Raw genomic sequence first — 24,337 nt, forward strand, 5'->3', positions numbered from 1 at the left:
TCAGTCATTTTTATCATCAATTTCGGTTTTTGTGCGTCTCAAGATGGGCCTTTTGAGCTCCCTCAATCTCGAGGCGTCGCCTGCAAACGTGGGCCTCGCGATCCTGGGGACGGTTTTCGCGGCACTCCTTTCGAGAATCTTTTACTGCCAGTATCTCCATCCTCTGTCCAAGTTCCCGGGACCATGGTACGCGACTTCGTTCTCTGTCACCGGCGCTATCATCTCCGTCAAGCAGAAGGAGCCCGAGTTCTTCATGTACTTGGTGAAGAAATATGGCAGTAAGTTCATTCTCCTCGTCCCTCGACGCTTCCTCAAACCCCTCATTCCCAACAAAATCCACCATTCCATCATCCCAACGCCCCGTTACGCCCTACATATATTTGCTGTTGTGTAACAACTGCATGGGGGAAGATGAGCGCTAACGCAGCCCAGCTGACCGACCAATCCGCATCTCGCCCACCATGCTCATGTTCCCCCGCCCGTCAGCACTGAAAGACATCTACTGGGACCCGAAGTGCAACCTCAAGAGCGGATTGTACGGTACCGGTGCTTTGGGCCCGCCACATCTGTTCACTACGCTTGATGGCGAGCAACATAAGCATCTTCGCAAGGCACTGTCGAATGCTCCATGGACGATTGGCCAGCTGAAGAACACGTGGGAGAGCCGCTTCGATGACCAGGTCAATCTGTTCGTGCAGAAGATGAGGGAGCATGCTGCTGCGAAGAGAGTCGTTTGCTTATCTGACAAGGTCGCGGAGTTTGCCGCTGATATCATGAGCATGATCTCTTTCACGAATGCTTTTGGGTGCGTCAAGAACCAGCGCGATGAGAAGGACATCCTCAGCAACTGGCGCAAGGGGCTCGACTTCTTCGGCTTCGTAGGCCGCTTCCGCTTTTTCAGGGAACGCATCATCAAGCTCCCGGTTGTTGGCTTGTGGTTCCTCCCTTCTATGTCGAATGACTCAGGCATGGGCTGGTTGATGTGCGAAGCTGATCGTCAGGTCTCGACGCGCGAGAAGCAGAACGAGGAGAAGCCGTTCGAGGGCAAGCCCGACTTCATGCAGTAGTAAGTTTACCTTCAACATTTCTTCAAGAAGGGGACATTAACTAGGAGAAGCTGCCTCGATGCCCGCTACTCCGACGGCACGCCCCTAACTCCCGTCCAAAAGCGTGCCCACGTCACTCTCCTCATCCAAGCCGGCGCCGACACCACCGGCACAGCCCTCGGCTCCATCCTGCGCTTCCTCGTAACCAATAAGTCCGCCTTCGCACGCGCTCAAGCCGAAATCGACGCCGCAGCCAAGGCCGGCCGCCTCTCCAACCCAATCCAGTACGAAGAAACGCGCCAACACCTCCCTTACTTCGTAGCCTGTATCAAAGAAGGTCTGCGTCTGAATCCGCCTGCCACCAATCTCTTCGCAAGAGTCGCGCCCAAGGGCGGAAAGGTGATCGATGGCGTGTATGTGCCCGAGGGTGCGGAGATCACGAGCCATGCGTATGCGATGCAGCGCGATAAGGGGCTTTATGGGGAGGATGCGGAGGCGTTCCGCCCTGAGAGGTGGTTGGAGAGCGAGAAGAAGAGTTTCGAGTTTGAGGCTGCGCAGTTTACCTTCGGCGTGGGCCCGCGGGTTTGCTTGGGCAAGGATATTGCGATTATGGAGCTGTATAAGTTGTTGCCTGAGGTGAGTTTGCGAAGTGATCATGGCGGTTGTAGTTGGAGCTAATTTTTGACAGATCGTTCGCCGCTTCGATATCGAGCTTGTGCAGCCGGGGAAGTATGTGGTCGCCGGTGGAGTTGCCTACAATCAGGACTTCCTGGGTCGGTTCATTGCCAGGGACACGGCGAATGGGCACGTTAATGGCAATGCTTGAGGTGGAGGTGTACATGGGAACTTGTGCTTGTACTGCGCGTCTCTGCAGCTTGATCGCCGTTCGCTTGGGAGGTGGAGTTGATATCCAGCACTCTCTAACTTCCACACATGTAGATGCTCTCTTCTCACAAATGAGACCTTGGACCAGTTCATCATACACACTTCTCGCTGCATAAGTGAACTATTGCCGAGGAGCAGCTGTGCCCTGAATGCACCACATTGGCGTAGGTACAACTTCGAGGCTTGCTTCTTATCTCGATGCTCAACGCCTACTTCCTCGTACATCTTACTTCTTATAGCTACGCTGCGCAAATCGTACGATATCGCATTCGCGTTCAACCCGCTTCCCCTCAGCCGGAGAACTCCTCAGATACGCTGCTTGGTCTCGGAGAGATGGCGCGGGATGGTAGCCCCGGGGGAGCGGTCGTGCCATTCCTTCGCCGTTTCATGGCGACGCGGCCTTGGCCCGGCTTGATTGTTGGGGGACGGCTCGTGAACGGCGGTGACGAGGCTGCAGGAAGAGCGCTCGGCGGTGATGGGGAATTCGCCGTCTGGAGTTCGCGATAGGCTCGGCCCCAACGCAGCTGCGTTCGTGTTCGTTGATACGATAATTGCTGTCTCAACACCCGTGTCGTTCCTTTTCGATACGGATGCTTAAAGGTGAGTGTCGAGAAGACTTGTGCAAGCCCATCGCATCCCTTGAGGGAGGAAATGTTCGCAGTGCACCACGACTCAAGTAATGAAAGCCACATTGCTTATGCAAGACTTCCAACTCGCACGCCATCCCATATACCATTCCATTATCAATCGGAAGCCTAACACTCGGAGCACCGCACTGCCGGCACTTGATGGCTGGCAGGTCCAAGCGCACCGTTACCGGGGACGGGAAATTTGCACCACCGCCTCGTATTGCAGCTGCGTGGCGTTCTTAAAAGAGCACTAAAGAACAGACGGCTTGGGTTTCAAGAGAGCGGTGAGTCTGGGAATGGTATTTGATCAACTTCGGGTTCTAGAATTCGCTGGTTGAGGCGGTTTGCGGTGATTGGATAGGATACCCTGGCCTGTCTGTCGGACCCCCACAACTTGACTGGGGCCAGTGTGGAGGATTCTTGCAGATCTTGTGTAAACTTGGACGAGGGATTCGGAAGATTGAGATGGCGGGTTTGATAATGGAAATCATGCTGTTGGTGCCTGTGGAGGGGAGATGGCGATTGAGCGATGGTGTTGCTGAAGTCGCATTTCAGCTCCTCCACTTGCTCTCTCGCTCGCTTGGAAAGCTTCCCCGTCCGAAGCCTCTTTCAACACCACACGAACACTGGGCCGGACCGCGCAAAAGCAAAGAAAGCCCTCTTCCGCATTCACCGCGTCCAGTAACAAAGTTTTCGAATAAAAAAGCAAAACTTGGTAGTGGCCCCTGTCAGGCATCCCGTCCGCTATGACCTTGGGAACCCGATGGGATGGTTCTCACAACGACCAAGGCAATGGCTGCAGCCGTCGGCTCTCAACACCAAAACGGCCCTTCTCCTCACCCGCTAGGGTACGGGGCTCCGGCACTCACGCAGCCATGTCTGTCGATCTGCAGGACAAGATTCCGGCGGGACCAACCGGCGACGGCGTATGGGTGGAAGGGCGGAGCAAGAGGCGGCGCCCGCGCACTAAACGAAGGCGTTTGCGGCGGTAGTACTAAAACGGCCCGCCCCAGGCTAATACGTTTTAAGATCGTACACGAGGAACTCTTGGCTGTGAAATTAAGCTGAAGCATGTAACTAGACTGGATTGGTAGCAGATGCACATGCGCTGGGAGGTATCCGTTTCGCGAGAAATTGAGCTTCAGGCACGAGATACCGAGGGGATGGGCGAAGACCCCCTTCAGCGTCTGGAACCTGTGCTTTTGCTGCAGGAGAAGCTGCAGAAAACGGCTGCGGTGCGACGGATCGTTGCTGGAATCGGCGCGTTGGGAGGTTGCCGGGTCAAACGGCGCGGTGAACTGGGGGGCGAAGGGAACCCCCGTGGAGGGCCCAATGTCAGCAGGGAAGGGCCGCAAAAGGGTAGCAGGAGGCTCGTGAGTGATCAACGGCCGGGGATGCGGGCGAAGAAGCAAAGGCGTTGTCGTTTTCAGAGCGTTTGCAGGGCGAGGGATCTCTGATTGACGATTCGACCCCAGGTAGGTAGTGCTGGATGCTACCTTTATTTGAGCGTCGGACCTCCTCTCCGCTGGCGATTCAGAGGTCTTGAATGTCTTAGTGGTTACTCTGCTTTGCTTCTCGAAGAGCCGGCGTTCAGGAGTCATTGTTGTCCTTCGCTCGCACTGAACACTATTTGTCTCATCGCCCCTACTGTCAACGCCATTGTAACTCGCCACCATGGACATCCCAACAGAGCGTCCTGCCAACGCCGACGAGACTCAGACGACTGCTGAGATAGCCGTCGTCACAGCGGCGTCTGTTCTCGTCTTTGCTACCACTGTCCTGCGTTACATGGGTCGATGGGTCTTGCAAAAGCGGTTGGAGGCAGGCAAAGGGCGCAGCGGCGACAAGATCTGGGGCTTGGATGACTGTAAGTCAATGATCTCGCAATGTCCCCATATGGCCCCCTCACCGATGTCTAACGCGAGACAGTGTTCAACGTGCTGGCCGTTTTGTCCTTCTTTGGACTCGTCGTGGCGGTCGCTATCGCTATCGAACGAGGAATGGGCACCCACGTTACTCTGATCTTGTACGAACGCGGCATTCAAGGACTGATCGACTATAACCAGGTAAGCCGCGTTCTGGTGTCCTCCAGCACCCCAGATGTGATCGCCTTCATCGACTCAGTATGCTGACGCAGGTAAGGCCATCTATGTATCCGCCGTCTTCTACAACACCGTTCTCGGCATGGTCAAGCTCAGTGTCCTTTGCTTGTACATGCGAATTCTACGCGGTGTACAATCGCAAGCCCTGCGTACTCTTGTCTGGGCCGTCTTCGCCATAGTCGCCGCCAACACGCTAGCCAACGTGACCGTTGCGATCTTCCAGTGCTGGCCAATTAAGGCTGCCTGGGACGTTACGATAACTGCCGATCAAAAACGGTGCGTCCACTTCTACGAACGAAGTCGTGCAATGCTGATCATTTTAGATGTGTCCAAATCAACGCCTTCTACCTTGGCAACGCGATTACGGGCGTGACCACGGATGCGATGGTTTATCTGCTCTCGATTCCCATCGTCAAGCCTTTGCAGATGGACAGGAAGACCAAGTTGCAGCTCTTGGCTACGATGCTCGTTGGTGGATTGTAAGTTTTCATCTCTGAGATCGTGAGCAAGTCTTTCGGACCTCATAATCTTCTCCACACCTTGATGTGATCTAGCTAACCAGGTGCGTAGCGCTGTGGTTACCTCAGCCGTTCGCTTGGGCTTCATCCCCGCCCTTCTGAAGGATCCCGATGTCTCCATGGCCATGGGTGTCCCAATGAACTGGAGCGTCGCCGAACCTGCTGTAGGTATCCTCGTGTCCAGCGGTCCCGCCATCCGCGCGCTTCGCTTCCTCTTCCGCAAGCCAGGCGAGGACTCCTACGGCTCCGGCGCAGCCCAGTCCACCCTCCGCAGCCGAAATGGTCACATCCAACTCTACGACATGAAGACCGATGCGAAAGACGTGGAGAGCCAGAAGACGAGGGATCCTGATAACGACAGCGAGGAGTATCTCGTGGTTGGCAATCCTGGAATGAAGAGCCACGGACAGATTTCCAGGACTACCGAGCTAGAGGTCTCGTACTCCACGAAGTAGATGCGGCTCATGAGGGGTGTGTTGAAGAAGGGTAATGTAGATGCCGACGTCGTGAGGACATGTATTTACGGCCGACGTAACCCACTGTTGAACGAGCGCTGGCGCATCGAGACTCGTCCCGTCGACTCTGGACTCGTGGTCATTGTTGATGTATCAATTACCTTCTCGTCGCTCGTTCAACTTTTGATAGGGAAATATATCTAAACCTGGTTAGCGAAGATGATCTCGATCCTCAGAAGCACTGCCAAGACGCAGGGCCGTGAATGGCCAGATCCTGTGATCTGAGCGGGAGAAAGCCAAGAGGTATCCCCATCATCGCATCATTGCATCCTGAGCCATTCGTACAGTGCTCGTGGAAATGAGATTAGAGCTTGTTGTCGTCATCGAAACCCGGGAAGCTTGAGACGGTCTCAAGTGGGGTTGTGCTGACTAAGCAGCCCAGAGATCATCAGCAACAAACACCGTAAACCGTGGGGTCTCCCATCTCGCCCAAGATCGTTCCATCTCGCTGCTGCCACGGATTAACCGCTGGATGATTTCCCGCAAAGGCCCATCTCCCGCGAAGCTGCTCTTTGCATGGTGCGCGATTGGCTTACTCGTTGACGCCATGTCAGAAGGAAGGCGGGGCATGTACTACCACCTCGGGAGCTGAGTGGTCATCGAGCACCAATGCAGACGAAGATGCTAGCCGCGTTTGTGCTGTACTCTTCGCCTCATAGCGACAACGATACTTCTTTCACTGAGATTTGAGATCGCCTCAAACCATTACCCGGATACCGACATGACGCACGACATCTTCAAGCCACATTGGTCCCGCTACCTCCACCCCAACGCCCCGGATCCACATAGAAGCAAGTATGAGCCTCACAGTAGGGACGTATTCGAATCTCCATACGGCCCGTTTCCGCAGACGCCACCAGATCTCAATATCCATGAGTTCTGCTTCCCGCCAAACAATCTCCTCCCTCCGGACTACCCACTCTTCGTCGACGCGGTAGCAGAAGAGACGGTCACTCTTCATCAGTTCTACGCCCGCGCTTGTGGGCTAGCTCGAGTGTTCAGGTACGATGGCGCGAATCCACTGAACCTAAAAAGGAGCCCGGTAGATGATAAGGAAGATGGCGAGATTCTGGGCATGTTCTCTCGTAACCACTTACACTATCCCATGGTAGCTCATGCGTGCTTCCGAGCTGAGCTTGTGTTCGGCGGTATCAGTCCAGCTTCAACGTCGTACGAGCTGTGGTGGGTGCTACGCAAAATGCAAATTACAAGCATGATGTGCCACGAGTCACTGCTACCGGTGCTGCGTGAAGCGCTGAAGCTAGGAACTGGTGAGAACGATAAGGCGTCATCTTTGCGACTTGTGCTCGACCCAAAGAAGATCATAGTTCTCAGCGAAAATACAACCTTGGATACCGTCTCCGGCCATCGTACTATCGAATCCCTGGCCCGCTTAAGCCTCGCCCTCCCAGAGGTCCCTCGCAAACTGCTGGGAGGAGATAGGATGGCATATCTTTTCCAATCCTCGGGAACCTCAGGCCTGCCGAAAGCGATGATGATAACTCACAAGAATGGTCTCCATTCCGGTCTCCAAGGCATGATCAATGCGACTCAAAACGCTCGCTTCGCCGGTGTGGAACCGCTCAACCCTCAACGCGTATCGGGCGTTATCCCTATGTACCATTCCTACGGCATGATCCTTTGGATTCTGCGCGTCAACCTCCTGCAGCTTACAAACGTACTTCTCCCAAAGTGGGATATCGAGCTCGCTCTGAGAACGATCGAGAAGTACAAACTTACGGCTCTTCCACTGGTACCTCCTCTCGTACGTCAGCTAGCGCAGAGCCCGCTAACCGAAAAATACGATCTGGGTTCTGTGGTCGGAGCCGCAAGTGGAGCAGCATATCTCCCTCCAGACGTCGTATATCAGCTTGCAAAGAAGCTTCTTCAGGGCGCAAACATGCCTATTCCTAGTGGCTACGGTCTTAGCGAAGCGGCCAGCATCGCATCCCCAGCAGCGCCCGGAATCTTCGGACTAGAGCCAGCACTGCCGGGAACAATCGGGTACCTCCTTCCCGGAATGGAAGCAAGAGTCGTAGACCCGGACACACTGAAAGACGTACGGAAGGGCCAACAAGGCGAGCTATGGGCAAGAGGGAACGTGGTCACCCCGGGATACTTCAAAGATGCGAAGGCGACCGCTGATCTCTTCGCCGAGCCAGGGTGGCTGCGGACTGGCGATCTAGTCATGCGTGATGAGAAAGACCGGATACACTACCTAGACCGGCTAAAGGAGATGATCAAAGTGAAGGGCTTGCAGGTCGCTGCGACGGAGGTCGAAGACACGCTACTCGATCATCCGGAAGGTCTCGTGAGAGATGCGTGCGTAGCTGGTGTCGACAACGGGCGAGGTGATGGTTCGCTGTTCGTCCGAGCGTGGGTAGTGCTCACTATGGAGGGAGCAAAGCAGGGAGAAGCAACAGTTGGGAGCAAGTTAGAGGAGTGGGTCAAGTCGAGGTTGAGCAGGCATAAGTGGCTCACTGGCGGGGTTGAGGCTGTGGATTCGGTACGCAATACGCCTTGTATAAGCTGTTTTATTCGCTGACGACACTAGATTCCGCGCACACCATCTGGGAAGATGCTTAGAAGGGAAATGCGGGATCGATATCACGCGAGGCTGAAGGCCGAAGGGAGAAGCAAGTTGTGAAAGACACTCCGGCCTCCTTAACATTACGTCGAGTCCGCCCGTCAGTGTCAGACTCAAAGCCGTGATCTCCGTACACCGCGACGCCCCATAGTCTAATAGAAAACGTATATTGCGACTAAGGTGATCTGACATGGCTTCAAGTATCCGAGCTGGATACAGGTTTTCCTGGCTTTATTTTTTGTTCGAGAAGAATCTCTCAATGCTCTCATTTTCAGCATCGCTGCGAAACCATGATGTGGCGCTGTTGGCTCTAGCGTAGGGAGGTACGAGAGGACTGCCGCCTAATCGGGAAATACTGAGCACGTGAGGTCGCACCACCATCGCGGGGCTTCAAGAAGCTTCAACCAGCTTCCTCACTTCGCAACGTCACCCATCGAAAGCACATGCACACAAGTCTACATCACTGGTGCAGCTATTTTTCTTAACCGTTTGTCGACAGTACAATATAAAGAGAACCACACCCGGCCATTTTCCGTTCGTCACATTAGTCAGCCTACCGCTCTATCCTACCACACCACCGCGATGCCAACTCAGCCAAAGCCTCGCCGCGGCCACGCCGGCATCCGCGCAATACTGGGTGATATGCATGCAGTTCTTCCTCCGGAGCGTCCCAACAATCCTTCATACCGTGGATGTCGCACCACCTTCGGCCTCATGCAGCAATGCATCACCAACGCAGAGAACTCCGAGCATCCCAATGTGCAGTACCGAGAACTTCAAAAGCTCGAACAGACGCTGCGCCAACGCCTCCATGCCCTGGACGCCAAGAAAGGAATCCCAGAGAAGATGACGAGCTGCCTGGACGAGCTTCGCGATGCGGTCCAGGAGGCCTTCGAGGAGGGCATCGATACGGACTTCATCCTCAAGGGGTTCGAGCAGATGATTGAAGAGGACGAGCCGACGCTTGAAGAGAGGGACGCCAAGAAGCTGCGGAAGATGGTGCCGGAGGAGAGGCTCAAGAAGGTGTGGGAGCAGCTCAAGGAAGCGCGCGAGAAGAACAGGAAGCTGACGAACGAGAATAACGACTTGGCAATGCGCTTGAAGAGGGTGCAGGCGGAGCGTGACCAGCTGTTGAGGGAAGCTGGTAGGAGCCCGGGAGGTGCGAGCGGTCACGAGCACGTTCTGGGCTGGCAGGACGGGTAACGTCTTTCTTCCTGGCGCTGCTCACTTATCTAAGGGACAGCATTAATGAACGGGCTTAATTACTGGATACGTGTTCTGTGAGAGAGGTGGGCAAGTAGCCCTCTTGGCGGAAAGTGGGTGGAGGTGCTGGCATTGTCTTCACACGATGATGGCCCTTGACGAACATTGTTAATCGACGACAACCACATATTTCCTCAAATTCACAAAGGCTACTACTGTCATCAAGTACGTGCATCCTCTGAATTTCGATATAGACCTTAAGTCACTATGTTCAAAGCCATCCTCGCTGTCTTCTATCCAGAAGACAGTGGTGGAAACTCTCGCTTTGGCATCCACTCGGCTATACTAACTATGCGCAAGCTCCTACCCTTCTCAAAACACACGGACAAAAAAGAAGACATCGAGCTCCAGAAGCTCGGGCCTTCGGTCGCTCAGCGCCTGAAGTTCCTCACTTCGTCCACTCCTACATCTAGGGAAGTGTCTGAGTGCATGGATGCGCTATGGGCTTCATTCACCTCCATGCATGACTCCGATCAAAATGATACAGCTAGAACCGAGCGAGCGCAAGCCAATGAGATTGAGATGGTGAACGCACCAGGATTAAGTTCGTGAAACAAGTCTTTCGGTGTGAGACATCCACAAGCATCGTAGTTCAAGACAGTGCCGGCAAACTGAATAGTGTCTTGTGGATCACGTCTTGAAAGGAGACACTGTCTTTATCTACATGGCTATGCCGACATGCGAAGAACATTTAAACCAGTTGAAGTATCGCATTACATGCAGATCTCATCATCATCACCACCTCCAACAACAACAATATTGCCACAATACACTCGATTTCGAACGCCTTTGATCCTCCCTTCCTCCCACCAAGAACAGTTCAAGATGCAACTCATTCATCTTCTTCTCCTCCTACTCTCTCTGATTGCTTCCAACCACGCCACCCATCCCGGAGACTCGCTCCAGCATCCAGGAAACTGCCACCTCATCACCAGCGCAGAGCTGTACCTCCTATCGTTCAGCGACGGCCAACATGCACCCACGTACGCAAAGATGCTAAGGAACGACACCATCCTTGCGGTTCCAGCAGCGCCAGCAAAGACCTCCAACCCCTCCTCTCGCGCCAGGAACTCTCAATACTCCAATCCCCATCTCAACTACATCGCTGAGCTGTGCAGCGAAATTCACAACTTCGACACCGCGGTCGATCTCTGCATCTCCGGCCACCCCGACTGCGACCGCGCTGCCGTCGTCTCCCAGGGCGACGCTACCCTCGCGAAATTGGGGGATCTCATCGACATGAGACGGGATCGTCGGAGCACCATGATCAACGCTCAGACGGAAGCCTTGGAATTGGACGATAAATGCATCAGCCTATTGCAAGGCAGTAGTCTCGCGTCCGCTTCCGATCCAGAGCTGAGCGAATGTGCGACGAACATCCAGAAGTTTGTCGCTCAGGAAGCTTATCTTTGTGGCCTGTCGCAGTCCACCCACACACTCGAGTCAGAAAACGAAAGGATCAACTCTGAACTGAGCAGCTTCTACGACAAAGAGAAGAAGGCGGCGGATGAGCGGAGCGGGAAGTCACGCGAGGAGGAGAAGGGAGTGAGGCAAAGCTTCACGATACTTTGGGAAGCTGCTCAGGGGCTTTGGCAGGAGCTTGTGGGACGGGTCTTGCGATGCTGGAGGTGCTTCAGGGTCTGAGAGGCGGTTCGGGATGCTTCGCGGTATCTGCTTGTGGATGGAGTCTGCTATTATGCAGGCAAGAGCGTTAGGGGAAGGTGTTGTGCGAGCTCTTTTGTTCTTTGCTTTGGCTTGGATTGCTGTTTCTCTGGAATCTTGGTTTGGATTGAGTAATAATGTAGCCCTTCCTTGTGTTGTGGGCCGAATACTTAGTAGAATATGAATGAAATTATCGTATGAACGCAGCCACTCCCTTGAGAACGTGAGGACGTTTCATCTCCTTTTCACGCCGCCGTTGGAACCAGTGTGCAGGACTTCTAGGACCATGGAATCGGAAGCGTATCGCACTCTGGTAGCAAATTCCAACGAACCGAAATAAGATAGCCGACTCAACCTCACGACGCCCTCCTTCTCCCTCCCCTACATCGCATACCCCGCCGCCACGCCACTCTGCCCCACTCTCCTCTCCTCCACCCCTTCCCCTCCGCGCTTCCCCGTCTCCTCAAACACAAGACACAAAAAGAACGCCAAAATCTTACTGCACCCCGTAACGGCAAAGCCCAGCCCGACCCAGCAAATCAACTCCACAACCGTAACGGCCATGATGCTCGTGAAGATAAGGGTTCCAGCTATGTAATAAATACCCCAGGCCATTTGTACCGGCCAGTCCTCGTCTGCACCTTGCACGGCGGAAATGATCTTCTTCTTGCGCTCTGCGTCCTCTTCTCTAGGACTGGCTTGCACGTCGACTTGGAAGCCCTGCTTCACCGTCGGCGTCGCCAAGCCAGTCTGCTGCCTCCGAAGCTGCCTCCGCGCGTGCCTCCTACGCCTCAGCATCGCAAAGCACGCGTGAATAGCAGCCGGCACAAGCGCCACCACATACCAGGTCGCCACGAAAACCGGGAACGGACATCCAAGCGCACTCCTCTTCGAGTAAATCTCCATAAACACCAGCCCCGCATAACTCGCCACCAATCCCACAAACGCCACAAAGATCCACAGCACCACGCCGCCCCTGCCCAGCCCCCACGCCTTCTTCGCAATCATATTGTTCTCCCTGCTCTTCCGCTTCGTCTCTGCTGCGTTGTCGGTCTCTAGCGGCACGAGGCCCAGCGCGAGGACTAGGATTTCCACAGCCCAGTTCAGGCTCTTGGTTACGTGGATCAATCTGCGCTCCGGCCACGCGATATCCTTCAGCGTGAGCGGAATGAGGCCCATGACGAGCGCTGTGGCGGCGAATTGTTGCTTTCGCGATTCGCCCGCGGCTTCGAACAGGCAGTCGGCCGCGACCCAGCACTTTTGCACGTCGCCGTGCCACCAGGTGAAGTATGGCTTGAAGGGCGAGTAGACCATGGTGGCTTCTGTGTTGTTTGGACATTGCCCGGAGTCGATGCGGTTGCCGCCTGTTTCGCCTTGGGCCGAGACTAGGATGGGGAGGATGGCGAGGATGAGTAGGGCGGGAGGGAGGATGGTGGTGGTGGGGGAGCGGAGCGCCATGTTGAAGCTGGCGCTTTGGAAGCGTTGGAGTGCCGCTGTGGTGATAGGAAAGAAGTGTCTACCGGAGCCACTGAGTCTTGAGAATCTTAGACGTGGATACGCTAGGATCTTGACAGGTCGCAGTTGCAATAGCCCCGAATCGTGGAGGAGCAGCCGCTTAAATAGCAAGTGACCAGTTTTATGCGTTGCGCTGTCTTCATGTTTCCGCCCCCAAAGGAACCTGCTGGGTGCGAATCCTTCTGGTTGGGGCGAAGCGACATGGCGGGCGCCACTATCCCCAAAATAGTAACTTTACTAATACAGATCTTGGGATTTTGGGGCCGAGGTCGGGATTGAAAAGACTGATAGGAGGAACGACCACCGTGGCTTTATTGAAAGGAGGTTACGGTCACGACGGAAACTGACCCAGAGGAGTCTTGGGTGACTGACTGAAACATAAGAACATGAGGGAGCTGCACATGAGGTATGCTCCAACGGTGAAGAATACGCACTTCCTGATAGGGAACTTAGACGAGGATTTACTGGGCATTTACTGGATAGGGCTGAGTGCGTCGGCGGTTCTGCGAGGCTGAAAGCGATGGTGGAGCACACCTGAAACGATGACGAGGCAGCGCTAGCTAGATAGGAACCGAAAGGCGAGGAAAGTTCAAGATCTGTGGTATGAAGAAACACGAATTATGATGTCCAGAGTGACCGATAAGAGATATGAGATACCTACCATATCCATCAAGGACCCGACGTAGGATCATAGACTCCACTAAAAAGACGACAGTGCTCGAGATAACGCAGGCGCAACCAATGCCGGGAAGATAGCCAATCATCTCCATCGAAAGGAAAGACGCCAACACTCTCGTGGAGTGAGAGCAACCTTAGTGAGTCATCGCTTGTTGGAATGTGCCCAAGCCCAGCAACACGTAGCATGACCAGCCAAGAGCGGCCCCAACAACGCAGCGCACTCACTACTCGCGTCCGCCACCGTCGTATTTGGCGAACAGCCTCTTTCCCTCCTCTTCAAGCTCGTCCTTTTGCTCCACCCACGGCGTAGCCTTCTCATGCACGCCGATGAACTCCATATCCGCCTTCTTGCCCTCCACTTCCTCGGTAGCCTTACCCCGCAGCAACAGGTTTAAGTCAGCGCGCATCTGCAGATAGCCATTGCCCAAGAATACCACATCCATCTTGTAGCCCTCGGCGACGGTCTCGATGGTCGTAGAGCGAAAGGAGGCATGTGGCGGACTGGTAAATGCCCGTATCGAAATCGGCATCGAGCGCGGCGGAATATGAAGGCGAGCCGTGTAAGTGTTCGTGTCTTTAAAGCCTGCAATAGAGGAGATAATCAACGTGCGCTGGCCGAAACCGTACTTGTCGAAATGGGTCTCGGAGTACTTAGGACAATAGAGGGTCCAGAGTCCTTCGAGACGACCGATGGGGACGGGCACGCGCGCATGCACCGCCATCATCAGGAAATTCTCCGCATTTTGTGCATGCAGGTCGGCTTCCATCAACGCATTCGAATCGCCTCCTCCGTAGTCCAGGTGTCCAAGTATACTCATAGACATATTTTCTTCTTTACCGAGACGGAGAATCTCTTCTTTCTTCAGATTGCAGCCGGTCACGCTGCCCAAGCACGGCAAGCGAACAGCTTCATGGTCATTAGCCCAGACCAAGTACTCCTCAAGATACCCTCGCTCTTCGGTGAAGTTGACGGCTTTCTGCAAGTCGTGGAATATGCCATTGAAGACATTCACCGGTGCCTCCTCATGCGTCTCCCGAGTCTTCTTCTTGGCCTTGGTCGCGATGAAAGGATACACTTCGGCTCCAGAGCGCACATACGGCTTAGGCACGCGGGCGAACATTTCATCAATGCTCATTGACGACGTCGTTGAGTCCGGCAAGGAGGTCCCGGCGGAAGATCCACCCTTTGCGCGCGGCCTCGGCTTAGGTGCGTCATTCAACGGCTGGGTGAATTGCTCCAAGTTCGCATCTGTCAGAGCGTTGGGAATACTGGGTGTCGGGACGCTCTGCTTTGGCTTAGCCAGTGGAGCCGGCGCTGAGCCTGTTGAAGTTGGAGTAGAGAAGAGGGCAGTCAAACGCTCTTTCTTTGGTGGCTTACGCCCCGCAGTCTGATTGCCGGTTGGATGCGATAGTGGGAAGGGGATGGGCGTCATCCGATCTGCGTGAGCCTTCTTTATGGACCTAGACGGCGGTGTTTCTGGAACCAGTACGTTGGGTTCGCGGTCGCGGATTTCGGAGGGCGGTTGTTGAAGATGGTGGGTAGCACTCGAAACGGGGACCCGGGATACCTGCGGCAGGGGGACCGGTGTCTTCTTGGGAGTCGACTGCGCAGCGGGCGCGGGGGCGTTAGGCGTGGTCTCACCGTTCTTCTGACCTACACCGCCGTCGCTCTTTCCTTTGTGCTTCTTCGACTTAAGCTTCTCCGGTGTCTTCGTTGGTCCGTTTTGAACTGCACCACTTACCTCCAGCTGTTCTTGCCTTTCCACGTCCTTACTCTTTTTGCTTGCCTTCTTCTTCTTAGAAGGCTGCTCCACTTGTGGGGCTTCGGTTCCTACCACTCGCGAAGTATGACCGTTCAACGAAGCCTCCACATCCTTGACCAGGTTCTCGCCGATAACGAAACGGCCATTGGCTGTGTCTTTAGCTGTCGGCGTGTCCACAGAAACCTCGCTCTCCCTCTTGCGCTTCTTCTTTGACGAGTGGTGTTCCTGAATCTCTTCTCCCTTCTTCTTGTCCCTCTTCCGCTTAATCTTGGAATCTTTGACCTCTGGCGTCACCCCAATGACCTTAGCGCCATCTTCGTTCTTCTTGTCACCAAGCGAATCCCTGTTCTTCTTGCGGGACTTCTTCTCGCCCTCTTGGTGAGGCTTCACCGCTCCGCCTGGTTGTACTGGACCGCCGCTGGTCGGCTCGACCTGGGCGCCGTCTTTCTTCTTCTTTTCACCAAGAGAGTCCTTTTCCTTCTTGCGGGGTTTCTTCTCGTCCTTTCGCTGACGCTCCGCCGCTCCGTCTAGCTGAGCCGGAGCGGCGTCCTCAAAGTCTTTCGAGTTGAACGTTGTGCGGCGTGCCATTTGTCCGCCGTAGAGGTGGTGCCGCGGAATCGAATACAAGCCCTTTGGTGGCATGTTTGTAGACTCCAAGGTATCCCGGGTTGATGTTGCTTGCTCCGGTCAGATGACCGCCGTCGCGATTTCCGGTCTACGTGCGCAGCGGATCGCCAAGTTCCGGCAGGTACAGCGACGCTGACCACGCTACGTATCAAGATAGGCGAAGCTAGAGACGAGGAAAAAGAAGGCGGGCGTTCGAAAGAAGGACTCAGAGCTTCAGCGTCGAGCGACGAGCGATGCAACGGCCGCCTTTGAGACGGTGACTCGTTATCGCAGGGGGGCAAATAAGATTGAAGAAGTAGGAGCAAGTTGGACGGTAAGAAATATCAAAACAAACGCCACCGTCGCGACGGTCATTCACCGCGACATCGACGGCCGGCTCCCTCACTCACTCAACCCGCCACGGTGAACCCGGATCGGTACTCTCCTGGCGACCTGAGCTCGCTTGAGGATATGCAGCAGCCTGCGAAAGCTCTTGTGAACAAGGTATTGAGCCCTGGCGCCATCTTCGAGCCACTCTCGAGCATTGTGTCCCATCGCCATAATGCATTGAGATGGGGCCCGATGAAAGTGATGCGAGAGTCGTGGTGACGGTGAGCGCTCATCGCGAAGAGAAAGCGACAGGTCACCGAGCACGGACCACCGCGTGGAAACTGTGGTGACTGTTCAAACTTCCCATCACGCTTCTCGACCGCACCTCTTCCATGAGCAAGTACTCCACATCTGTGTAACCGTAGAACCATGAAATCAGACTCACAAAACGTCGAACACCTGATCGTTGCAGCTAGTCAGTCATGAAAGTCCACGGCCAGCGCGACTCGTGCGAGAGCGCGGCTTCTGGGCCAGCCCCCTCAGTCTTCTCCGATATCTTCAGCCAGATTTTATTTTCGATACATCCTGTCATTCTAAAGGTCTTGATCGCGCTGCCTACTATACATTCAACGAGATAATAGACAAGGGTTTCTCATTTAGCTTCGACACGGACAACTTTCCTACGCCCTTGGAACGAGGAATAGCCACGTGTCTGTCTATGGGCATCCTACGAGATTCCGATGTCCACTATGCACCGCAACTCCGGGCGCGCAGCATCCAGCTCAAATAGACATGCCGGACAAATTCCCGGAGCCCTAAGAGGCTCGCTGATTGACTCTGCGGCACAGCGACAGGTAGGTAGGTAAGCACTAACGATCTTCCAAAAAGACCCTCAAGCTCGCGCACCTCGCACCCGCCACGAACCCACATCAACATGGCCCCCTCTCTTTCCAAACCGTCCTTCGATGTCCTCGTCATAGGCGCCGGTACCTTGTTCCCCACCCTACTCTCCCCCATCCCCGCACTGACTAACACCACCCCATCAGGACTAGCGGGCCTTATCTCAGCCCAGCGCTACCTCGACGCGCATCCCACTTCCAACGTCGCTCTTCTCGAAAAAGAAGCCAGCGTGGGCGGCGTCTTCAGCAAACGCCGTCTGTACCCGGGTTTCTACACGCAATGGACGATCGGCATGAGCGAGTTCGGCGACGCGCCGATGAAGCCGCCGCCGGAGGAGGACCGCATTGGGGACTGCTACAAGGCGAAGTATACGATGGAGTATCTCGAGAACTACGCGGAGACGAAGATGCACGCCGGTCGATCGTTGAAGGAGAGGATCGCATTCGGGATGGACGTTAAGAGCGTGGAGAAAGTCGGTGGGGAATGGCATGTCACGTGCACTGACGCGGACGAAGAGACGGCGCTGTTCAAGGCGGAGAGGATAATGGTCGCAGCGGGCGAGTACTCAAAGCCCAACATTCCCGCGTTCCGGCAAAGCAACTTCGACGCGCCTATCATCCACCACGCGGACTTCGGCTGCTCGGACATCCTCTCCGCTCCAAACATCACACACGTCACCGTCCTCGGCGCTGGAAAGTCCTCGGCTGATATGCTGTACGTCGCCGTCAAAGCTGGCAAGAAAGTCACGTGGATCATCCGCGTGTCCGGCGCGGGACCGGGTTTCTTCGCGCCCATAGATCTACCCACACCCTATCAGAACGGCCTCGAGGCGGCGCAGACCCGGATTATGGGGGCGCTGCAGCCAAACATGCTGCACAAGAACGGGTGGTGGGTGTGGTTCCTGCACCAGACGTGGATCGGAATCGCCATTGTGACGTGGATCTTCGGACTGATAGACAAGGAGGCGAAGAAGCGGGCGAATTACAGGGGACGACCGCACGTGAAGAACTTCGAGAAGCTGGAGTATGACCCCGGGTATGTCATGTCTGTCTGAAAATGCGTTGGCTTTATAGCAACGAGAGCGAGTAGTTCTACTGACACAAGCGGAAGCATCTTCTGGCAGAACAACACCGGCGGCGCCCAGCACCACGCCGACTTCTGGGACCTCGTCGCCGCGCACGTAGCCATCCACCGCGCGGACGTGCACTCTCTCTCGCACAACACCATCCACCTCCACGACGGCACCCGCGTGCCCTGCGACTTACTACTACTCGGCACCGGCTGGAAATCCAGCCTCGATTTCTTCTCGCCAGACCTTTCAGCCTCCCTAGGACTTCCGCACGATCCCTCTCTCGACGCCCCGGAAACGCGCAAAAAATGGGAGAGCCTAGAATCCGCCGCCGACGCAGCGGTCACCACGCGCTTCCCTATGCTAGCTTCCCCCCCACCACACCCGAGCAAACGCGCCCGCACTACCCCCTACCGCCTCTACAACAACATAGCGCCCCTTTCCGACAGCAGCATCGTCTTCGTAAACCACATGATCGCCGGGAACATGCTGACCAACGCCGAAGCGCAGGCCATGTGGGCGGTGGCCTACTTCGACGGCAACGTCGCCCTCCCGTCCGAGGCGGAAAGGGAAAAGGACGTCGCGACGTGGGTCGCGTATTGCAGACGGCGGTATTTGTCCAGCGGGAGGCTGGGGAATTTTTGTGTTTTTGACTTTGTGGCGTATGTGGATAAGCTGATGGGGGAGATGCGGTTGGGGAGCTGGTGGAAGGGCTGGGGGAGGGATGCGTGGGAGGTTAATCGGCCGGGGGATTTGGGGAGGGCGTGGCGGGAGTATTTGGAGAGGTTAAAGTCCACGAGCGGGATAGAGAAGAGGTGAATTGTTTGTGGCTAAGAAATGGTATCATGGCTATCCTCCCGCAGTTCTCCAGGGTGCCATCCACCCGGCTAAAGATGCCCACCGCAGCGAGAAGGCTACCAAACAGCCATGAAATGTTTGCTTATATTTGTTTAGTATTCTCATTCGTCCACGCACAGCTGCCAATGACGGAGACGCGGCGGAAAGGTGCAATAGTGATCCAAAGGTGGGGCCAAGGCCAACACTAGGCAACGGCACCGAAAGGATACTTCGAGCATAGCCTTGGACATATAAGCGCTAAAGCATATTGCTAGAAGCGGTGGCAACAAACGTGTTGCAAACTCGTAACGTGGGCGTAGGACCTGACATCGCTTTTCCAGCAGTGGTGTTGGCCCACTTACGTACCCACATGATGCAATATCCCGCCTGGGTGTTTCGAGACGATCCTGAGGCAGTGAACAAGACTCAATCATCAGGCGTAAATCTCGACATGGATAATAAGAGTGCGGCTGACGGACGTGTGTCCCGGGAACGAGGCAGTAGGTGAGATGATTAGAATGGTAATGAAAACAGGGAGGAGCAATGGGGGTCAGAATTCTCAGTCATACCTTCTCCTCCCGCTCGTCTAGCCGTCTCGGTCTGCGTGGGAGCTTTCCATTCGCACGAATGTCCTCGGCCAGCGAGGGAGGTCAGCAGTTGTCCAACCAACACCCTTCGGGCGGTGAAGATAGGAAGCAGTCGGAAGAAGGGTAATACTAATACTAATGGTAGCTTCAGAAAAGCTATTAGTAGCTGTTTCGTCATCTTATGCGGATGGAAGGAGCACCTGGGCCGAAACGGAAGGTGGTACAGGTGAGGAAGGCGCGCTCAGAGACTTACTCGGCAAGACTCGCCGGCTCGTGATCGGCCAAATGGTGAGGTTATATAGCTATGGGGCTTGATAGGTACGAGTAGGAGCGAGTGGGGGGGTGGTGAAGGGGATACTTATTGGACTTCTCCCGTCAGAGCTCACGCCCAGTCTGACGAATTGCGAAATATGTCAGCGAACAGTCATCAGCAGCAATCCTTCAATCTGCTCAGCCCTGACACGGCGTAGAAAGGATTCCACCAGTTCGGGCCAAGGTGCGCCGCCAGTTCCCGCTTGGCCACATGCGAGCGTAGGGCGATCTCATCTCACTCGAGCTCGTGGCTGGCCGTGGAAGCCAGCGGCAACCTTATCTGGACGACGCGTATTCGACCGGCACCGCGCGCTTGCCGACGTCAGGCTCCTTCGACATGGTCATGCTGCAGACCCGGCCTGAAGCAGCAGGCCGTGTCAGATTCGGCTGCGGATATGCCGACATGAGCGAACTCCGGCGGCGCGGTTCGCGGCTGCGCTGCGCATGACCTTTGCTGGAGGAGGGCGTAAGCTGAGCTCACTTGTCAGAGACAGAGGGGTGGATCTGGAGCCTATAAATCGCGGATTCGGGCCGAGACGAGGCCTGGTCGGCAGGTGTGGAGGCTGCCATCCGGGCCGAATCCGGTGTATGAGCTGGCGAGACGGCGGCCAGAGCCCGGTCCCAAGGCCCGTATAGACGCTCCAGAATCCCGACGGCCTGGGATAGGATTGCTGATATGCAGCATGCTGCGGAGAAGGGCGCTTTGATGCTCGAGCTGCCGCATCCCTCGTCGCGCGGACGGTGTCTGGAGCGTGGGTCGGACGGGGCATTCTGCTGTGTCTCCGCGGAGGAGGCGCTGATTGGCGTGCCTTGGGGAGCCTGAGGGGAGCGTTTGGGGAGGAGACAGCGTGGCGGGCCCGCCTGCAGGAGGCGCCTGCAGCGCGCGTTCGCGGAGGAGCTCAGGATCGGGGGGCCGGTCGCGCTGGGCATGTGCAGGGCCACGTCCCTCGCAGCTCTGGCCGCCGCGCCCGGTCAATAGCAGCGCGCCGTTCGCTCCAGCGGTGCTGCGGGCGATGATTAACCGCTGGAGGTCGCGTCGATGGCGAGAGACGTCGGGGGCTCTCGCAGCGCTTCGCCTGTGCGTGCCGGCGCCGCCTGATTCGTCGGGGAAGGCGCAGCGCAGGCCGATGGCAAGCACCACCACGCCGCCAAGGCGCGACGCCTGCCCTCGAAGGTGCAAAATCTCGACGTCCCTCCGCCGCGCATGCACCGTCTTTCTGTCTCTCTCCCCTCCCAATGTGAGCCTTCCCTATGCATGTCTTGGGTTCTGATGCTTGACGGCCGCCATTACGACTAAACGGCCGAATACACGCACACACCGCGCCCTGCACGCGCACCAGCAGCCGAGCGAACGCGAGCCGAGCTGCACCTTCCCCTCACGACAGCCTCGCCTTCAACCGCGTCCATCCAGCGTCCCTCACCGTCGCCCTCCCTGCGACTACGCCACACAGGCCCGGGGCCCCTCCAATGGCCGCGCTGAAGGGCGACCCAAGCCGCCGCGACGCGAAACACGACGATACGGACGCTTCCCCCCTGGCCCGGGTAATGCGCGAGTTCAAAGAGCTGGTCCTGAGCTTCGAGACGGGCCTGCTGCGCTCGCTGGAGGACGCGGACGCGGGAAGTGCGCCAGGCCGGAAGGGCTGGAGGAGGGAGGACATTCGGCACGAGGCCTGTCGGCTGGCAATTGCCGAACTGGGCTCCAAGTACACGCGCAAGCAGATTCGACGCTCGCTGAATGTCGCCGAGTCGCAAGGAAAGCTTGTCGAGGAGCAGCTGCACGCGACTGTGGATAACGTGGCCGTCACCGACGACGAGGAGCTCCGGAGCATACACAATGGCTACTTCAGGCTGTACTCGACCGAGCTCTTTGACATGCTCGGCCAGCCCACCGATCTGCGTTTCGGCACGCTGCGTTTCCACCGGCATTCGTCAGACCCTGTACCGGCCAGTTGCGACCTGGGATACATATCCGCGCGCGAACAGCAGCCGGCCTGGATATCCGTTGAGCTGGCGCTCAATTCGTCCTTCTTCGTTGCCGACTCGCTGGAGACGCTGCCGTACCACACCTTCAAGATGCCCCAAGCGCCTTCATTGCAGAATCGGGGTATCCTGAGCAGGAAACCGGAGGACAACGGCGCCTTCCCGGAGTACGATTCCTGGCTACTGTTCACCTTCCTCGGAAACGGCTGCTTGAAGCTCGAAGTTCCGATCGAGATGTGCGCCGACGTCTACGGGGGACCACTAATAGGGCGAGAGAATGAAGAGGTCCTGTTCTGGGGAGTCTTCGTGGAAGACGATGGCCCGTAACGCGTCGAATCTTTGCTTTTGAGTTCGGAGTTGCGCTTTGCGGTAGACGGGGCTTGCTTTTGGAGTTGGGCGCACGGGAATGCGCAGGCTGGATGGTTCTGGACGCCAGCCTGATCGCGGACAAGAGTGCTGGGACAAGGCACTTACGACTCACGAATTTCCTTCCTTCCTCATCTTTCGGACACGAGCATACCGGTTCGGTCCGTACCTTGACTCATACACGTTTGGCCTGGAGTCCCTATCCAGGATTCGCGGTCGCTTTCTTCTCTATCGTGTTATTGGCGGCATTCTGCATAGCATCTCTTTGATATTAGTTAAAAGGCGGGAGAGAAGGGTAGACGCGTTAAGAGCAGGTAGACGAAAAGCGCAGCAGACGCGCGAGTTTCGGTTACGTCTCTTATTCACTGTACAGACATTGTGGTAGACGAGCGAATGCACAGATTTAGGTTCTGAAGGTACGTGCCCCGTGCGGCTACGTGGACGTAGCGCAACGGGCTGCTCTTCCCTTATTTTTCGCGCAAGGTTTCGGTTCGACTTTTACTTCATTATTTCAACCGCGCGCCGAGCTTTGACCTCCGTCCTTCAACCTCGACCCCGCCATAATATATCAACCAACCCACTACAGATACCGCAATGAGCGACGTCGATATGGACTCCGAAATGGCACCGGGACAGTCCTCCATTGTGGTGCCGATCATGACGCACGCGGGAGAAAAGCAAAATTCTTTGGCGAGAGATGACCGCGAAGAGCAACCAGGTCGCACGAGGGCCAAGCGAGGAAAGGGTCGTCGCCGTGGTGGCAGAGCTGAACGGAAGGCCCTTGACCCCTTATCAGGAAAGGCTGTCCACAATCAGCGCAAAACAACCGACAAGATCACCAAGGCGCAACACAGGCAGGCCCACCGCGAGCGCTTCTTTGCGCAGCGGAGAGAGCAACGGAAATTGGACGCTATGATCACGGGCCTGGGAGATCTAGGCCTGGAGAAGAAAGAAGGTACGTTGGAGGATGTTGTGAGATGGCATCGTTGTCGACAATGAGCCTAGGAATGGGTGACTTCGTGTACTGCGCAGTGCTGACAGTATTGCTAGGTACGGAGACAGCCGAGGCCGCCAAGGCGGTCGAAGGTGTCGACTCTGGTATTCGTCGTCGAGGTGGTCCAAGGAAAGCAAAGGCCGAAGCCAAGAAGGATATCCGAGGTACGTTGACAGTCGCTTCTTGTATCAGATCCCATTAGACGACCCGCTTGCCTCAGAGAGGCAAGCCATTGCCATGGTGGGACACGCGCTAATATGTGTCGCAGATGAGGTGAATGCTCAACAGGAAGAGGCCCAGGCTTACGAAGAGTTCTGCAAGAGGGACGAGCAAGTCCAGCTCGCCGAGTCCCAATCATACATAGAGTTCCGCAAGAAGGAGGAGCAAGAGAAACCTGCCAAGGGCAAGGCATACAAAGCGTTGCGCAAGAAGCAAGAGCAAGAGAGGATACTCAATCTGCATAAAGCGAAAGCCGCGAGGAAGGGCATCACGTTGGAACAGTTTTACCAACAAGGAAAAGAGAAGGCAGAGCGGAGGAAAGAGAGACGCCAGCAGAAGAGGCAGCAAGAGCGGAATGCGATGATCGATGGTCAGGAGCAAGAACCCGTTCTACCTGTAGGTCCGGCGTCCACACCCTCGACTTCGGATGCTATGCTTGGAAGTATGGGCCAGGTGGATTTCGGAGCGGACATGGAGTTGTAGATGGGAGGTAGGAGGTATGGGGTCAACATCTGCTGGATGGGCCATGTGGCGTGTATGTGGCGGACTCCGTGCGTTTTACCGTGTCCAGGTGGTCTCTGGGATCCCTCAGGACCATTCCGGCGGACGAAAGAGAGATAAATGGCAGCCATCTCATCGCCTTCACCTTAGATGTTGACTAGTCCTTGCGAGCATTGAATCCACACCAACGAGGCGATCAGCGTATCTGATAGCCTGGAAGCACTTCACCGGATAACGCAGCTTCGCTCTCTATTCTAGATTTACACAGCTGGGGGCCCCTTCAGATGCTTGTCAATGCGGGAAACTCTTCGACTCCCTCCGTTGTTTACGTCCTCGCACAACTCCGCTTAGTCGAGTCATCTACTTCACCCCGACAGCAGAGAGCAGACAGCAGACAGCAGGCAGCGGACAATTCACATTCCCTATGGCGGACATGAGGACGGAACCGGAGCTGGGTGACTGGCCTCTAGCAG

General features: G+C 55.9%; 10 protein-coding genes across 10 annotated transcripts; 8 read left to right on the forward strand and 2 right to left on the reverse strand.

Moving 5' to 3' along the window:
- Positions 1-43: 43 nt before the first annotated feature.
- Positions 44-1,872, forward strand: BU26DRAFT_416268 (cytochrome P450; the record flags this gene model as incomplete). Its single annotated transcript, XM_033823149.1, has 4 exons — positions 44-278; positions 433-1,066; positions 1,118-1,682; positions 1,735-1,872. 4 exons carry the CDS (start codon positions 44-46, stop codon positions 1,870-1,872), a joined length of 1,572 nt encoding a protein of 523 aa, XP_033690317.1.
- A 2,070-nt stretch (positions 1,873-3,942) lies between these two features.
- On the forward strand, positions 3,943-5,998 carry BU26DRAFT_600836 (uncharacterized protein). The gene is made up of 5 exons (XM_033835204.1): positions 3,943-4,427; positions 4,490-4,626; positions 4,703-4,938; positions 4,986-5,141; positions 5,233-5,998. Exons 1-5 carry the CDS (start codon positions 4,235-4,237, stop codon positions 5,633-5,635), a joined length of 1,125 nt encoding a protein of 374 aa, XP_033690318.1. The 5' UTR covers positions 3,943-4,234; the 3' UTR covers positions 5,636-5,998.
- Positions 5,999-6,132: 134 nt separating this feature from the next.
- Positions 6,133-8,355, forward strand: BU26DRAFT_448655 (4-coumarate-CoA ligase-like protein). The gene is made up of 2 exons (XM_033824686.1): positions 6,133-8,201; positions 8,250-8,355. Exons 1-2 carry the CDS (start codon positions 6,417-6,419, stop codon positions 8,340-8,342), a joined length of 1,878 nt encoding a protein of 625 aa, XP_033690319.1. The 5' UTR covers positions 6,133-6,416; the 3' UTR covers positions 8,343-8,355.
- A 356-nt stretch (positions 8,356-8,711) lies between these two features.
- On the forward strand, positions 8,712-9,922 carry BU26DRAFT_153879 (uncharacterized protein). Its single transcript, XM_033820026.1, has 3 exons — positions 8,712-8,829; positions 8,883-9,710; positions 9,846-9,922. The coding sequence occupies exon 2, from the start codon at positions 8,925-8,927 to the stop codon at positions 9,483-9,485; it is 561 nt and encodes a 186-aa protein (XP_033690320.1). The 5' UTR covers positions 8,712-8,829; positions 8,883-8,924; the 3' UTR covers positions 9,486-9,710; positions 9,846-9,922.
- Positions 9,923-11,279, forward strand: BU26DRAFT_153880 (uncharacterized protein). The gene has a single exon (XM_033820027.1). The coding sequence runs from the start codon at positions 10,224-10,226 to the stop codon at positions 11,187-11,189; it is 966 nt and encodes a 321-aa protein (XP_033690321.1). The 5' UTR covers positions 9,923-10,223; the 3' UTR covers positions 11,190-11,279.
- A 309-nt stretch (positions 11,280-11,588) lies between these two features.
- On the reverse strand, positions 11,589-12,844 carry BU26DRAFT_547286 (uncharacterized protein; the record flags this gene model as incomplete). The annotated part of the gene is made up of 1 exon (XM_033831877.1): positions 11,589-12,844. The coding sequence occupies exon 1, from the start codon at positions 12,663-12,665 to the stop codon at positions 11,589-11,591; it is 1,077 nt and encodes a 358-aa protein (XP_033690322.1). The 5' UTR covers positions 12,666-12,844.
- A 780-nt stretch (positions 12,845-13,624) lies between these two features.
- Positions 13,625-15,805, reverse strand: BU26DRAFT_500903 (uncharacterized protein; the record flags this gene model as incomplete). The annotated part of the gene is made up of 1 exon (XM_033826536.1): positions 13,625-15,805. One exon carries the CDS (start codon positions 15,803-15,805, stop codon positions 13,625-13,627), a length of 2,181 nt encoding a protein of 726 aa, XP_033690323.1.
- Positions 15,806-16,885: 1,080 nt separating this feature from the next.
- On the forward strand, positions 16,886-18,887 carry BU26DRAFT_584013 (putative dimethylaniline monooxygenase; the record flags this gene model as incomplete). The annotated part of the gene is made up of 2 exons (XM_033834584.1): positions 16,886-18,034; positions 18,110-18,887. Exons 1-2 carry the CDS (start codon positions 17,034-17,036, stop codon positions 18,885-18,887), a joined length of 1,779 nt encoding a protein of 592 aa, XP_033690324.1. The 5' UTR covers positions 16,886-17,033.
- A 2,286-nt stretch (positions 18,888-21,173) lies between these two features.
- BU26DRAFT_153921 (uncharacterized protein) lies at positions 21,174-22,428 on the forward strand. The gene has a single exon (XM_033820028.1). The coding sequence runs from the start codon at positions 21,272-21,274 to the stop codon at positions 22,109-22,111; it is 840 nt and encodes a 279-aa protein (XP_033690325.1). The 5' UTR covers positions 21,174-21,271; the 3' UTR covers positions 22,112-22,428.
- Positions 22,429-22,744: 316 nt separating this feature from the next.
- Positions 22,745-23,846, forward strand: BU26DRAFT_500906 (uncharacterized protein; the record flags this gene model as incomplete). The annotated part of the gene is made up of 3 exons (XM_033826537.1): positions 22,745-23,105; positions 23,201-23,308; positions 23,413-23,846. 3 exons carry the CDS (start codon positions 22,745-22,747, stop codon positions 23,844-23,846), a joined length of 903 nt encoding a protein of 300 aa, XP_033690326.1.
- Between the last annotated feature and the right edge of the window lie 491 nt (positions 23,847-24,337).

Source organism: Trematosphaeria pertusa (assembly GCF_010094035.1).
Source record: "Trematosphaeria pertusa strain CBS 122368 unplaced genomic scaffold BU26scaffold_2, whole genome shotgun sequence".
Taxonomy (NCBI): Eukaryota; Fungi; Ascomycota; class Dothideomycetes; order Pleosporales; family Trematosphaeriaceae; genus Trematosphaeria; species Trematosphaeria pertusa.